General features: G+C 55.6%; 7 protein-coding genes across 7 annotated transcripts; 4 read left to right on the forward strand and 3 right to left on the reverse strand.

Moving 5' to 3' along the window:
* The first annotated feature begins 119 nt into the window (after positions 1 to 119).
* SODALDRAFT_349905 (galactose oxidase) lies at positions 120 to 2,649 on the forward strand. Its single transcript, XM_028613444.1, has 4 exons — positions 120 to 232; positions 321 to 1,823; positions 1,927 to 2,190; positions 2,280 to 2,649. The coding sequence occupies exons 1-4, from the start codon at positions 185 to 187 to the stop codon at positions 2,553 to 2,555; spliced, it is 2,091 nt and encodes a 696-aa protein (XP_028467575.1). The 5' UTR covers positions 120 to 184; the 3' UTR covers positions 2,556 to 2,649.
* Positions 2,650 to 2,808: 159 nt separating this feature from the next.
* On the forward strand, positions 2,809 to 4,852 carry SODALDRAFT_331885 (WLM-domain-containing protein). Its single transcript, XM_028611574.1, has 3 exons — positions 2,809 to 3,087; positions 3,215 to 3,386; positions 3,484 to 4,852. The coding sequence occupies exons 1-3, from the start codon at positions 2,955 to 2,957 to the stop codon at positions 4,685 to 4,687; spliced, it is 1,509 nt and encodes a 502-aa protein (XP_028467576.1). The 5' UTR covers positions 2,809 to 2,954; the 3' UTR covers positions 4,688 to 4,852.
* SODALDRAFT_331887 (hypothetical protein) lies at positions 4,757 to 6,142 on the reverse strand. The gene is made up of 2 exons (XM_028611575.1): positions 5,806 to 6,142; positions 4,757 to 5,716 (listed from the first exon to the last, which is right to left on the reverse strand). Exons 1-2 carry the CDS (start codon positions 6,083 to 6,085, stop codon positions 4,947 to 4,949), a joined length of 1,050 nt encoding a protein of 349 aa, XP_028467577.1. The 5' UTR covers positions 6,086 to 6,142; the 3' UTR covers positions 4,757 to 4,946.
* Positions 6,143 to 6,414: 272 nt separating this feature from the next.
* Positions 6,415 to 7,389, forward strand: SODALDRAFT_331888 (hypothetical protein). The gene is made up of 3 exons (XM_028611576.1): positions 6,415 to 6,613; positions 6,765 to 6,870; positions 7,108 to 7,389. Exons 1-3 carry the CDS (start codon positions 6,462 to 6,464, stop codon positions 7,192 to 7,194), a joined length of 345 nt encoding a protein of 114 aa, XP_028467578.1. The 5' UTR covers positions 6,415 to 6,461; the 3' UTR covers positions 7,195 to 7,389.
* On the reverse strand, positions 7,150 to 9,510 carry SODALDRAFT_331890 (disulfide-isomerase). The gene is made up of 3 exons (XM_028611577.1): positions 9,132 to 9,510; positions 8,830 to 9,046; positions 7,150 to 8,733 (listed from the first exon to the last, which is right to left on the reverse strand). Exons 1-3 carry the CDS (start codon positions 9,268 to 9,270, stop codon positions 7,596 to 7,598), a joined length of 1,494 nt encoding a protein of 497 aa, XP_028467579.1. The 5' UTR covers positions 9,271 to 9,510; the 3' UTR covers positions 7,150 to 7,595.
* SODALDRAFT_358190 (hypothetical protein) lies at positions 9,334 to 11,276 on the forward strand (the record flags this gene model as incomplete). Its single annotated transcript, XM_028614079.1, has 10 exons — positions 9,334 to 9,435; positions 9,611 to 9,702; positions 9,859 to 9,984; positions 10,087 to 10,113; positions 10,197 to 10,283; positions 10,381 to 10,433; positions 10,558 to 10,580; positions 10,711 to 10,836; positions 11,030 to 11,118; positions 11,195 to 11,276. 10 exons carry the CDS (start codon positions 9,334 to 9,336, stop codon positions 11,274 to 11,276), a joined length of 807 nt encoding a protein of 268 aa, XP_028467580.1.
* Positions 11,277 to 11,402: 126 nt separating this feature from the next.
* On the reverse strand, positions 11,403 to 13,205 carry SODALDRAFT_339193 (vacuolar fusion protein MON1; the record flags this gene model as incomplete). The annotated part of the gene is made up of 1 exon (XM_028612838.1): positions 11,403 to 13,205. The coding sequence occupies one exon, from the start codon at positions 13,203 to 13,205 to the stop codon at positions 11,403 to 11,405; it is 1,803 nt and encodes a 600-aa protein (XP_028467581.1).
* Between the last annotated feature and the right edge of the window lie 210 nt (positions 13,206 to 13,415).

The following is a 13,415-nucleotide window of genomic DNA, read 5'->3' on the forward strand; positions in this document are numbered from 1 at the left end:
TCGATGTACACGTACTGTGGAAACTCGTGCCTCCCGTCTCGACATGGAAGTCAAACATACAAAGTCCTCTCTCCCACACGATTCTCTGGGGAACATTTTTAGCCCCACCCCCGCCTTCACACCCATTGAACTACACGTAATTAACTCGAAGCCCTCGTGCAACATTCAACAAACTGGCGACATCATGGGCAAGGAGAAAAAGAATAAAAACGACGACAAGAAGGCCAAACTAGTGAGTACGGTGATCCCCTCACCCATGTTCTGTTCCGAGGGGGGAAGCAAGGACCACCCATGCTAAATGAAATATTCCCCCGGAGTAGGCGGCCAAAAAAGCAAAGCAGGCCAATAAAGCCGAGAAGAAAGCAAAGGTCAAGGCATCCAAACTCGATGGCAGCGACGCCGAGGATGTTGATCTGGACGCCGTCCTCGAGGAGTATCGCCGCCAGCAGGAACAGTTCCTCAAGATCACCGAGACCGTCTGCGACGGTCCTCCGAAACCCCGGTCCGCATCATGCTTCCTCGCCTCCCCCGCCGACCGAAACAACCTCCTCCTCTTCGGCGGCGAGTACTTCAACGGTGCCCTAGCCCAGTTCTATAACGACCTGCACGTCTACTACATCGACCGCGACGAGTGGCGCTGCGTCACCTCCCCCAACGCGCCCCTGCCCCGTTCCGGCCACGCGTGGACCCGCGCCAGCAACCCGAGCCACGTCTACCTCTTCGGCGGCGAGTTCTCCTCGCCGAAGCAGGGCACTTTCCACCACTACTCCGACTTCTGGCGCCTCGAACCGGCCACCCGGGAATGGTCCAAGATCGAGTGCAAGGGCAAGACGCCCCCGGCCCGGAGCGGCCATCGGATGACCTACTGGAAGCAGTACATCATCCTCTTCGGCGGCTTCCAGGACACCTCCAACCAGACAAAGTACCTGTCCGACCTCTGGATCTACGATACCCAGGATTTCTGCTGGCACTCCCCGAACCTGCCTGCGGCCCAGCTCAAGCCCGACGCCCGCTCGTCCTTCACCTTGTTGCCCCACGAGAACGGCGCCGTCCTGTACGGCGGTTATTCGCGCGTCAAGACCACCGTGGCCGCGAACAAGCAGGCCAGGGGCGCCTCGCAGGGCTCGAGAAGCATCCTCAAGCCGATGATCCACGAAGACTGCTTCTTCCTCCGCATGTCGCCTGCCCCCGAAGGCTCGCCGGCGACCGCGCCGCCCGTGGTGCGGTGGGAGAGACGGAAGAAGCCCGCCAATGCGCCGAACCCCAAGCGGGCCGGTACCACGATGACCTACCACAAGGGTCGAGGTATCCTGTTCGGCGGTGTGCACGACGTCGAAGAGTCCGAGGACGGGATGGAAAGCGAGTTCTTCCGGGATCTCTTCGCGTGGAACATCGAGAGGAACCGCTTCTTCCCCATGACGCTCCGGAAACCCCGCCAACAGAAGAAGGCGGGTGCTTCGGAGCAGCGCGGTGGCGGCCGTCGCGCTCGTGCGCAGGATCGCGAGGAGGAGCTTCTGAAGCAGCTGGCCGCGCTGCAGAGCGGTGCGTCTTTAGATGACGCCGATGACATGGACATTGAGAAGAAGCAGCCGGAGGAACCGGAGGATGACGAAAAACCCACCAGGGAGATGCTCGTGTCGATGGAGCTCCCTCACCCTCGCTTCAACGCCCAGCTAGCTGTCCAGGATGATGTCCTTTATATTTATGGGGGGACATTTGAGCAGAAGGACCGCGAATTTACCTTTGATGATTTACACGCCATCGATCTCGGCAAGATGGATGGCTGCAAGGAGATTTTCAACCGACCTGTCGAGGACTGGATTGTGGGTGGTTTTTTTCTTCTTTTTTTTTTCTCCTTTTTTCTTTTTTCTTCCCCGCCCCCCTTATTGATCGACATCCGGTTGCTAATATGTGCCCTCCCCATAGGAGTCCGAATCGGAAGGAGAAGACGGAGAAGAAGACGACGAAGAAGAAGAATACGGAAGTGAAGACGAGGAAGGAGATAATGAAGTCTTCGACGAAGAACAAAAGCACAAGCACCATATGCCCAGCAAGAGGAAGAAGAAACAGGATGAGACGGCAACGGAAGAAACGGCCTCGACTGTCTCGACTGTCGATTCTTCCGTGGGCGAGGAAGATGACACCGAAACGGCGGCCACTTCGGTCGATGACGGTCTTCCACACCCCAGGGTACGAACTGCTTACTTTCTCTCTCTCCTCCCCTTAATGAACGAAGAGTCCGTACAAGAATCCATTGCTCACAAATATTGTGATTGCAGCCGTTCGAGTCGAGACGCGACTTTTTTGCGCGGACGTCCAACGAGTGGCAGGAAGTCTTCATCACCAGTCTCCGATGGAAGAAGATCCAACCCGAGACATACCCCATCAAGGAAATCAAAGCCAAGGCTTTCGAACTCAGCGAGGAGAAGTGGTGGGACAGTCGGGAGGAGATCACGGCCTTGGAGGAGGAACAGGAGGCCGCGGGTATCGCCGAAGTGGTCTCGCTGGCCGAAAGGGGAGACACCACAGGTGCAGGTGGTGCGAGACGGAGATGATGGGACTTTTGAGTCCTGTAGATTTTCTGGATATGACGTGAATAAAATATCTCACCATGTCGACTGGATGTCCTAGGGAGTAAATTATTCGTACACTCGGGGATCTTGTAGAAGAACCTTGAGCTACATTGGCATTTTAGTTGAACGCCTCGTCACGTGACTTCGCGTTTATCAATAAGGTACTGTAGTACAGTACCACCACTAGGAGTTGGACGTCATTTTGAAGGCGTTCGTTCCATCAACATCGCTTTCCCAGGTCTCCTGCTCTGTACAACCATCCTCACCGCTGCTCACTACCGCGTAGCTTTGTGGCTATAAAGTGCAATATATAATCCCGACCGCCCATAGCCCGTTCACTCGAGTTCTATAAAGGCAACTTCTTCTGTAGAGCGAAACACTATGCCACTCGGTATCCAACGACTAAATGCGAAGAGATCGCAACCCAATGAGCGAATCGTGTTCATCAAGCCGCTGGAAGGGCCCGATAAGGCGGTTGCACGGGATTTTCTGGAGCGTATAGCGGCACAATGCTGTACGTATTGCTTGAGAATACGCTCCCTTCCCTTTGGCTGATCCCATGGCTTGCTCGCTCATGCGCAGGGCAGCCGCAGCCTTCCTTGTACAAAGTGTGCACTAATTACTGACCCCGTAGGCTCCAGCTCCGATAATGCGAGATCACCACCTCTCTGTCATGTCTCTAGAAGAGTATGAGCCAAATCGAGAGTTTGTGGGCCGGAATTTCAACGCCGGAGAAGTGATCCAACTCGTACTCAAATCTCAATCCGGCCGATGGCTTCCGTTTGAGTACGTCCAGATGGTTATGATGCACGAGTACGTCTTCTCACCCCTCGTCAAACGAAAAAAAGCGCCCCAGCGTTAGGTAGGCATGGGTCAAAGGTTCCCGGGTCCTGACAGCTCGGGGACGTAGATTGGCGCACTGCAAGCAAATGAACCACTCAAGATTCTTCTGGGCAGTGCGTAACCAGTACGCCGAACAGATGCGGCTTCTCTGGGGCCGTGGCTATACCGGCGAGGGCATCTGGGGCAGGGGCGTCATGCTGAGCACGGGGGCGTTTCAGAAGAACACCATTTTGCCGGGAGAGACGCTGCCGGCTCACCTCTGCGGGGGCACGTACCGGTCGCGCGGTCGGAAGCGCAAGGCCCGGCCCAAGCTGTCGTACCAGGAGCAAAAAGAACGTCGGATCCTGAAGAAGTTTGGGCGGAACGGCGTGGTGCTCGGGGCGGACGAGGAAGTCAAGGCGGAGCCGGAGAAAGGCAAGAAGACGAAGGCGAAGGGGAAACCACGCGTGGCACGGAGCGCACGCGGTCGGGAACTGCGCGCCGCGGCGGCGCTCGCCCGTTTCGATCAGCAGAAGAGTTCCGAGTCGGTCAAGCCGGAAGACGAGGACCCGGAATTCAAGACGGAAGAAGCGGCGAGCGAGGGGAGTGACTATGAGGACGACCCGGCCGATCTCAAGACGGAGGATGCGTTGGATCTCGATGGGCGGCGACTCGTTGATAGTCATGGCCGGGGGATGATCAAGGTGTGCGAAGATGAGGACCCCGACGACCAGGATGCGCAGCGGGAACTCCGCGAACTGCAGTCCACCGGCGATTGGAAGCAGACACGGCTCGAATACAAACCCGTGGCGGGTCATCAGGATGGAATAGCGTCGTCGTCGCGGGGCCAGTTACCTGATAAGGAGCAACAGCGAAGTGGGCCGGAGCGATTGAGCGAAACCCACACCCCTAGAATCAAGAAAGAGGACGAAGACGAAGACGAAGACGGACACGGACACGGACACCGAGACCTAGACCGAGACAAGGTCGAAGGAAAATTTGTGGCGACTGGAGAATTCACGCCAACGACGGTCAAGGTCGAGGAGGAAAGCGAGACGCCAAGACGCCCAACTACACTCGACGAAGAAGATCCGCCACGGGCTACAGCTTGCGGCGCGTGTTCGTTTCTCAATCTTGCACAGTCTATATTATGCAGTGTGTGTTCCAATGTCCTGGACCCAGAAAGCGTCCCTGGGGCGTGGAGGTGCCAAAGGTCTGGGTGCAGGGGAAGCCAGTATCTGAACCCTGGAGATTACGGAGTGTGTGGCATTTGCGGGCAAGGCCGGTCATAATTCTTCTTTATAACGAGGGGACAATCAGTGCAAGTAAAGTTTCAAGAGAAGTGGCGAGCCCAAGAACACCAAATCATACAAGTATTCGAATAACCTACAAAGTGGCTCATCTTATTATTTATAGCGCCTGGATATTGATATCTGCCCTATACAAAACCTATCCCTCGTCGTAACCCTGGGTATCTTGAACTGGTTGAAAGCACGGAAACGCCTCCGTTGCACCCCCTTTACCCTAATCGAATTTCTGCGCATATTCATCTCACAGCCCATACCGCGTGATACACTCCTCCCGATGCAACTCCAAACAGTCAAGCGCGCAAACCGGCGTCCCACACTTCATGCACCGCACCCTCCCCCAGTACCCGCACACATCGCAGAACCTCCTCGCGGGATACTGCCTGTCCTCGTCGCGCCACCGCGCCCTCGCCTGCGCGTAGCTGAGAGGCGGGTGCGCAAGGAGCTTCCGCAGCTCCGCATCGGTCGGCAAGTCCGGCACCACCGACACCAGCAAAGGATCGTTGTCCCCCGGGTGTGTCGGCGGAGGGGGTCCGTCGTACGGGGTCAGCACCGGCCTCGGGCCTGCGGCGGCGGCGGCGGCGGCGGTAGTGCCTGCCGATGCGTCTCCCGTCATTTCGACGCCCTGCATTTCAGACGCCGCGGTGTCCCGCCGTGTGGCCTCGGACTCGGGTTCTTGCTCGGACTCCGGATCCGGCTCGGACTCTGCCCTGCCGCGCCTCGATCGTGACCGGGACGTCTCTTTCTTCCTTGAACTACTCGCCGCCTCGGCGGCCGCCTTGCGCTTGGTGTACTGGTTCGGCTGCGGTGCTTTTCTCGTGTACTGATTCGGCTGCGGCGGCTTCTTCGTGTATTGGTTAGGGTGCGGGGTCTTCGGCTTGGTGTGCTGGTTCGGGTGCGGCGGCGGGTTGTTCTCGTTGAGGGTCATGAGCGCATCGTAATCGTCGAGGTGGTTTGCGAATGTCTTTTGTGACTGGAGGATCTTCCTGACGTTCGGCGTACTCTTCGTCAGGGCTATCGTGGGTCAGAAATGTCAGCTTTGGCACTACTAGTTGCTAGAATGTTCGGTCAACGGCCTCTTCTCTGGTGTGAAGGGGACATACATCTGGCACTGCCGGCCCTGGGTGGGATGGGGATATTCGCATCTCGATTGCTGTCCCGATCCAACGCCTCGAGGTCCTTGCGAATCTTGGCCTCCTGTCGAGCGGTAAGGTCGGCACCGCTAAGGTTGGGTCCTTGATTCCGAGCACGCTTGCGATTTGAGGGCTGCAGGCCCGTGGCCGTCACCGCGTTGGTCCCCACATCTGGCACGTACGCCCAGCCAGGGGCGGACTTGGTTTTGGGGTTCGCGACTTCGATGACGCCAAAGTTGTTGCTGTACATGGTTGACACTTTTGCGCTCCTTATCCGCGGGAGTGGCGGGCAAATGGTAAATTCATCTGTGACCGAGGTGGGCATCTGAGAATCCCGAAGCAAAGATCCCAACACTTCCGAGTAGAGACCTTATTGTCCAATCAGAACCTTGGGTTGTGACGTTGGACTGGGCAGCTCGGACCAACTCAAACTCAAGGCTGGTTGTACCCCGATATGCAATTATGCCGAGTTGTACACGCTCCCACCTGGCCCGACAGCCAACTTCCCGACGTCCCTTCTCCCTCCCTCCCAGCTCAAGCCAAACAAACAGTGCCCCTCAAGTTCGCCCAACGTGTTCACCCCAGTCTCCCAAATCCCCCGAACCGAAGCGAAACTCGACGACACAATGGCCTCTAGGATACTAGCAGGGGGCAGCCGCCTGGTATCCCGCGCCAGCCCCGCGATGCGGACCGCCCGATCATTCCAATCCTCCTCTCCTCTCCAGAGCTCTGCAGCACCACTACCGCCCCGGAAACCCGTGGGAGCATTCCGTGGAGGGTATGTCCCCGACCAGCCACCTCCCAACCCCTCCTTCCCGCATATGATATCTGCCCAGCTTCACTGCGGTTGTCGCCTTCTCTCAACTCGGCCAGGGGCGCAACTCCACTCTCTATCCCTGTTCCCCGCGCTGACCTCGACAACCATCTAGTCTCCTCGGCTTCTTCATTGGCAGCACCCTAGCCGGTGCCGGTGTCTACACGTATCTGGTTAAGGAATACAAGCTCTCCAACGAGCTCTTGACGGAAGATATCTATGTGCGTCTCTGCATTTGATACCACCTCTCCTTCCTGCCTTTCGTTCGTTCATACTATCATGTTTGGCAACGCCTTTTTTTTTTTTTTTTTTTTTTTTTTTTTTTTTTTTTTTTCTGGAGCCAAGCACGTCCTGCCGGCAGAGTTCATGACCCCCGTCGCGCCAAATCAAATACAGATTCCTGTACCTGCTTCCCATGAGTCTCGTGCTGACTGACGGAACTTTCCCGAGTGGCTTAGGCATTGCAAGCGGCTGTGCAACGTGTGACCAACTACGTTCAGGTTCTGGAGGAGAAGATGGATGCGTTGGATCGCAAAAAGAAATAAATGGACCTTCCAGCGGGAATTATTTTGTTGATGGCCACTCCATCAGGACGGGGAATTTTGCCAGTAACTGGGCATACGCCAAGATGCGACGGGCCATGTGGGCGAGGTGGTTTTTGTGCGGAGCACAGGATGTAATGTACCAAGCAAACGTGCACAGCAATTGAATGAATATTACAGGGCTTCCATGACACAGGACTTCATGAGTAAAACGTTGTTAATGACTACCGGTACGCAGTCTAAAGGTCCCAGGTCATATGCCAATTCCCAATCATTTTCGCATTATCCGCTGCTCAGAACCCGGCGTGAACTACCTACAGTGCGAGGAGGTATATGAAAGCAAGTCCAACAGAAACCTCCTAAAGATGATGGCCCCTAAAACCGTTCCCAAGAATAGTGTTTTTTTACAGCTCATCATGAGCATCAGACTCGGAGGCAGCAGGAGCGGCCTGGCTCTCCTCGCCGGCCTCCTCCTTCAGGGAGACGGCGGCCTTGTACTTGCCGTTCTCTGCGATGAAAGACACAAAGTCCTCAATGCTGCGAGAGCCGGCGTAGGTGACGGGGGAGTCCTTGCCACCAGCGGCGTAGAGCTTGATGGTGGGGAAGCCCTGGATCTCGTCGGGAACATCGTTGGCAGTGGCGTCGACCTTGGCAATGACAACCTGGTCCTTGAACTCGCTCTCGGCGTACAGGGCCGCGAGCTCCTCGTACTTGGGGGCCAGCGCCTTGCAGTGACCGCACCAAGGAGCGTAGAACTCAATGAGGACGTCCTTGGTGTCGTCAAGGACAATGTCCTCGTAGTTCTTGGCAACGACGACGGTGACGGGGCCCTCCTGGGTCTCGGGGATGGGCTCCGACTTGATGCTAGGCTCGATCGTACCGGCAACGACGCCCTCAACGAAGCTGGCGATGGCGTCATGGGTGATCTCCTTCTCCTGGTCGAAGGGGAACTTCTGGTTCTTGGTAGTCTCCTGAATGGCGAAAGAGGGGAACTTGTCGGCCTTCAGGTTCAGGTTGCTGGCGTGTCCGCCAAACGCCGACGCGTCAATGGTGGCGAAGTTGATGACGCCCCGGTACTTCTCAGCGATGGGCTTGAGGGCCGAGCCGAGCTTCTCACGCTCCTCGGCGGTCTCGGCGAAAATGTAGGCCAGAGGGATGCCCGCGGTCATGTAGTCCGCGTATGTCTCGGGGCCGACCTCGCCAATCAGAGGAGTGGCGGCCACCTTGGCGAACTTCTCAATCGCCTCCGCGTCGAACTTCTCGGTGAAGGTGGCCTTGCCCTCGTCGAAGGACTTGTAGAGAACAATGGCAGGGGCCTTGACACCCTCGGCCTCGGCCACCGCCGCATCGTTGACGCCGCCAAAGAGGAAGGCGTCGCGGTGCTTCTCGGCAACCGCAGTGAACGTCTCGTTGGACTCCTTGTCGTCGGCGTCAATGTAGGCGACCAGAACGACCTTGTCGGCAGTCTTGAACTCCTCCAGGGTATCCTTGGTCAAGAGGGAGACAGCCGGGAGCGACTGCTTGATCATGTAGGATGTGATGCTATTCGACCTGCATTAGTCTTTGATTCTTTGGCCATTTTTTTTTCTTTTTGTGGTTGGGGGGGGGGGGGCGAAAGCGGTCAGAGGGACTACGTACCCAGCAGCCTTGCGCTGGCCAGAGTAGGGAGTGACGTTGTCGAGGCCGCGGAAGACCTTGAGAGTCGGGTAACCCTCAACACCAAAGGCCTGGCAAAGATCAGCCTCCTCGGTGCAGTCGACCTTGGCAAGCTTGATGCCCTTCTCCTTCAAAGAAGTAGCAGCGGCCTCATACTCGGGGGCGAGGGCCTTGCAGTGACCGCACCAGGGGGCGTAGACTGTTGAAGGGGGGTTGTCAGTGGATTGCCATTGGGTGCAGCTGGCCTCCAGGGAAGCAGAGAGATCTGAGATGTCTTGACGTACACTCGGCAAGGACGAGGTCGTTGGCCTTGACGAAATCCTCGAAGGTGTCCTTCTGCAGCTGGGTGACGTCCGAGTCCTCAGCAGCGCGGACGGCCGCGACCGCGGCCAGAAGGGCGAAGGCAACTCGCTTGCAAAGCATCCTGTCCCTAATCAAATTATTGATGATTAGTGCTGTGTTTTTGATGTCAAGGCAGTCGTCGACATGATTGACAGGCCTTGCTTCGTGCTGCTGTGCCACCCGGCGTTTTCCGTCTACGTGCTGCGCAGACAACGACAAGCAACGACAAGACGGCCGACGTGGATGGTATGATGGCAAGAGTGCTTACCTTTTTGTATTTTGGTATAGGATAGAAGAAGGGGGGAATGAGAGGGAGAGGCGAACGTTAGGAAGCGGACAAAGAAGTCGAATTCCAATGGCTGAAAGGGGGCTACGAAGTATTTAATGGCGAGAGACCAGAAGGTGAAGGTGGGAATTGGAGTTCGAGGAGGGCAAGCTGTCAACAGCAAGCAACGGCTTTGAGAACAGGTGTCCCTTCCAGTGCCTGCCACAAGATCCCCACACTCTGATGCAGTAGCTCGAGGCAATGCTCCGCAGGCACCACATATGATTGGGAGAAACGGTAAGGTATCTATACTCTCGTCTCTAGTACTTTACTGCGTAAATATGCTTCTGTGATACCTAAAAACGGGTCCGTGGTACTCTGAGCCTTGACCGATACAACGCTAGTGCTGTGATTCAGCAAACCGGGCTAGCTTACCCGAGGGGGGCACTTCAGATTCCAGGGTCCGTCCACTCCTTCTTCAACTCTCCAGCCCAGCCTTTTCACCAGACTCACTTCCACGTTTCGCAGCTGTAGGTATCGACGAACTTCCCGGTTTTGCCTCTTGTATCCCCCACCACGACAAATCACTGTACTGTGATAATCACATTCCTATTGAATATTGGCTTGAATAGGGATAGTTTCCCCGAGGATCTGGCCTTGTAAATGGCCGACCCGTGCCGAATTGATATCGAATACAACCATTGGACGGATGCTCGTACCTAATCAGTTGCACTGCTGCCAGAAGGCTTGCCATTGAGCTCGATGTCTTCGCCTGGCGCCTAGCTACTGGGTATTTCCGCAAAGCGCATAACAGCAAGCAAACAAACAAGTAATGCAAGCATCTGACATGGGATATTTCCGCGATGTCTTTTTTTTTTTCCCTCTTCTTCCTTTCTCGACTTCCTTGCCTCTTACTGTACGAAGAGCAAGTTATGCGAACAAGTCTTCCATTGCCTGCAATGGGCGGCGTTGAACCATGGTGAGATGATTATAAATCCACCTACTCCGTATTTACGGATGCATAGCTTGGGGACTGGGGTAATTGCAGTTTCCGAATCGATATCTGACCGGTTTGCCCATCTTTCGGGGAACGGACGAGACAGTCCGACTGTCTTACGAGGACAGCGTGTCAGTTAGGTAAGAGGACACAACGGAGGGTTGGCCCCAGTCAACTGCGAGGTCGCCTCAAGTGAAACTGGACTTGGTCTCTACCAATCTAATATTTGTTAATGTTCCTGACCTTGTTTCATGCCAAGCTCGGTTTGGTCCCATTCCGTCGGAGGCTGAACTCCTTCGACCTAACATGGCCTGTTAATTGTTATGTACCCATACCGAGCAACACCCTCACGGCCATCAACCAATCCATAAGCGTCGCTGGCAATGTGTCCCTTTTTCTACGGTAGCTTGTTGAGTAACCTTACAATAAATAATGAAATAAATAAAGACCTCGGGAGAAATAATCTTGGCCAAAAGGCATACAGCTTTTGATAAACCTCAGAAACAGAATACTACTGATAATGTTTGCACAATGCTGATTTCCTAACACAAGAACCCAGGCCGTGTGTAATAGCATAGCATCATCAAGACGGCCGTCCTCCTCCTAATCACGTCGCACTGAAAGAGGTGCACCAAGTTGAGACCCCATCCGCGTTCCAGATTTCTCGGTGACCACTCCTATTGTGCCTGCTGTCATAGTTTGATATGACGTTATAATAGCTGGATATATGGCATTGTGTGAAGAGAGAAGGATGGATGGAAGATCAGAACAGGGCATGTCAAAGCCGACTCAAAAGACCACACGTCTAACCCAAAGCTCCCATGAGCCCATGTGTGTTGCTAGCGCTATCTGCCACATCGGTACGAGCCGCGATGCAGAGGATGCGACGCCCTCCCATATCCCCTGGACATTGGGCGTTCGATTAATTGTTAACGAAACCCATAAACCACATCAAAAGACGCCGCCGCCAATGATGAAGATGCGCTCCTCTTCCCGCTTAGCCCACTGGAGAATCTTGTTGGTACCTTGCGTCACTGCCCCCCTGCTGACATTGGGTCCCGCGACGCAGAAGAACTCGAAGACGGGGGTAACCCAGGCGAGACTCGTGGCTTCCTCGCTCGCCGCATGGAGAACCCGAATAGGCGAATGCTTGGCATGGACGGACGCGTGGAGCTGATGGTACAATGTCATGAGCCGCCGCCGAGCAACAGGGGCTTCGAACACGGGGTCGAGCGTGCTCATGCTGAACTGAACGTTGGCCCGTGACTTGTAAAGAAAATGGCTGATCTGGCTGCCCGGCGCAATATCAGCTACAGCGGGACGGCCAGCTCGAGCTGCCGCTCTGATGAGGGCAAGACAGCCGTTTTTGGCGAGAGCAGAAGCCACAGCATCCCGCATTTGCTTGAGTTCAAAAAAGGACTCTTTGTCGGGACTAATGAGGACGATGGCGATCTCGTCCGACGTCGACTCCCCCTTGGCTGCCGCCGGGTCTGTCGCCTGCGCACCGGAGACCCCGTCAAAGAAGCTGACGTACATGTACAGGTAGCCGCTGTTGTTGAAGGCGGGGAGACATAGAGGGATCCAGTTCTCGCCGCCGGCAGAGTTGACCCCGCCCGATTCGAAGAGCATGTTGAAGATGAGCTGCAGATCGCTCGGATGTAGCGAGTGCCGCCGGGGTCGGATGACGCTGACCAATTTGCCGCCGGCCACAATCATGCCGTAGAGCAGATTCGCCGTGCGTTGCTTTAGGAATGCGTTGTTGATGGCATGCCGCTGGGACTTGCGCAGTTTCAGGCATTCGAGAGCCCCCAGGAGGGCAGAGGGTGACCCTTTCGTGAAGCTATCTGCAAGGGACGACAACAATCTCTCCGTTCCTTGCAACGGCTTCCGCAGGTCGCTCGACGGGCGATTGGCGAAGATGTTTCGCAGCGTTGGCAAGGTCAAGGTTGATAAGATTTGCATGTAGAGGGCATCTAGCTGGCCTCTCAACTGGGAGTCGCTCTCTCCGAGCCTGCTGATGGCCACGAAGTACAAAGGCCCCTCGGTTGATACGACAAACCTCGTATTTCCCGCCGTAAAGCCTGAGAGTGGGGTCCTGGCATCCTGATAAAAGGAAATAATGGTCTGGATGACGCCCATATAAGAGTTTATGAGGCTGACGTCGCCGTGACGGCTCCAGATTGGTTTCCCCGCTGACGAAAGAATCATGTAATGTTTCAGCTTGGATTTCCAAAGCATTGCGCGGTCTTCGTCTTCAATCTCAGAATCTGATTCCGCCGGGATAGAATCGAATTCTTCGCTAAAGCCAAGAAGGGTGTCACTGGCGGATGTCCTTTGTAGAGCTTCAAACGGCAACACGGTTGCCGACTGGGACCGCAGCATATTCCAAGCCGGGCTTTTCCTGTTAAGATCACCGGTGAGCAGGCTTGCAATGTCGCCAGCTGGCCGCATTGTCGGTGCAAGAGTCATGACGCTCATAGAGTCCTCGGCATCAACGATATCCCGCCTCGGAGTGGCGGCGCCACTTGCCAGTGACGCCGGAACCAGCCCAGTTGCATCCTGGGCGCCGTCAGAGGCCGAAAAAGTACCCCGCGAGCCGTCTGGAAATGAAAGGGTTTGCACATCGAGAGGGGTAACAGCTGTGGTAGCTAGCTTCGATTCGATGGACGGGTTCTTGATGGCAGCGGGTCGCGGAGGTAAAGGGGGCACCCAGTCTTGGTCCCCTTCATGTGGCGAGACAACGCTGTTACTCATGGTTACGATGTCTCGAGCTTATCGATTCAATATGAATTCCTCTTCATCTCAATAAGTGGCCGAGTTATATCACTCCTAGGCCCGTGCGAGTCGGAAAGAAGATGCCGCGCTCCTCTGCAAGTCGTAGCGAATATTGACGTTCCATACTGCTACAGCGGCCCTTCTCAGCTGCTCGGTGCCGGGGGAAGCACGAGAACTATCTGCAGGATA

This window comes from Sodiomyces alkalinus (genome assembly GCF_003711515.1).
Source record: "Sodiomyces alkalinus F11 unplaced genomic scaffold SODALscaffold_3, whole genome shotgun sequence".
Classification (NCBI taxonomy): domain Eukaryota; kingdom Fungi; phylum Ascomycota; class Sordariomycetes; order Glomerellales; family Plectosphaerellaceae; genus Sodiomyces; species Sodiomyces alkalinus.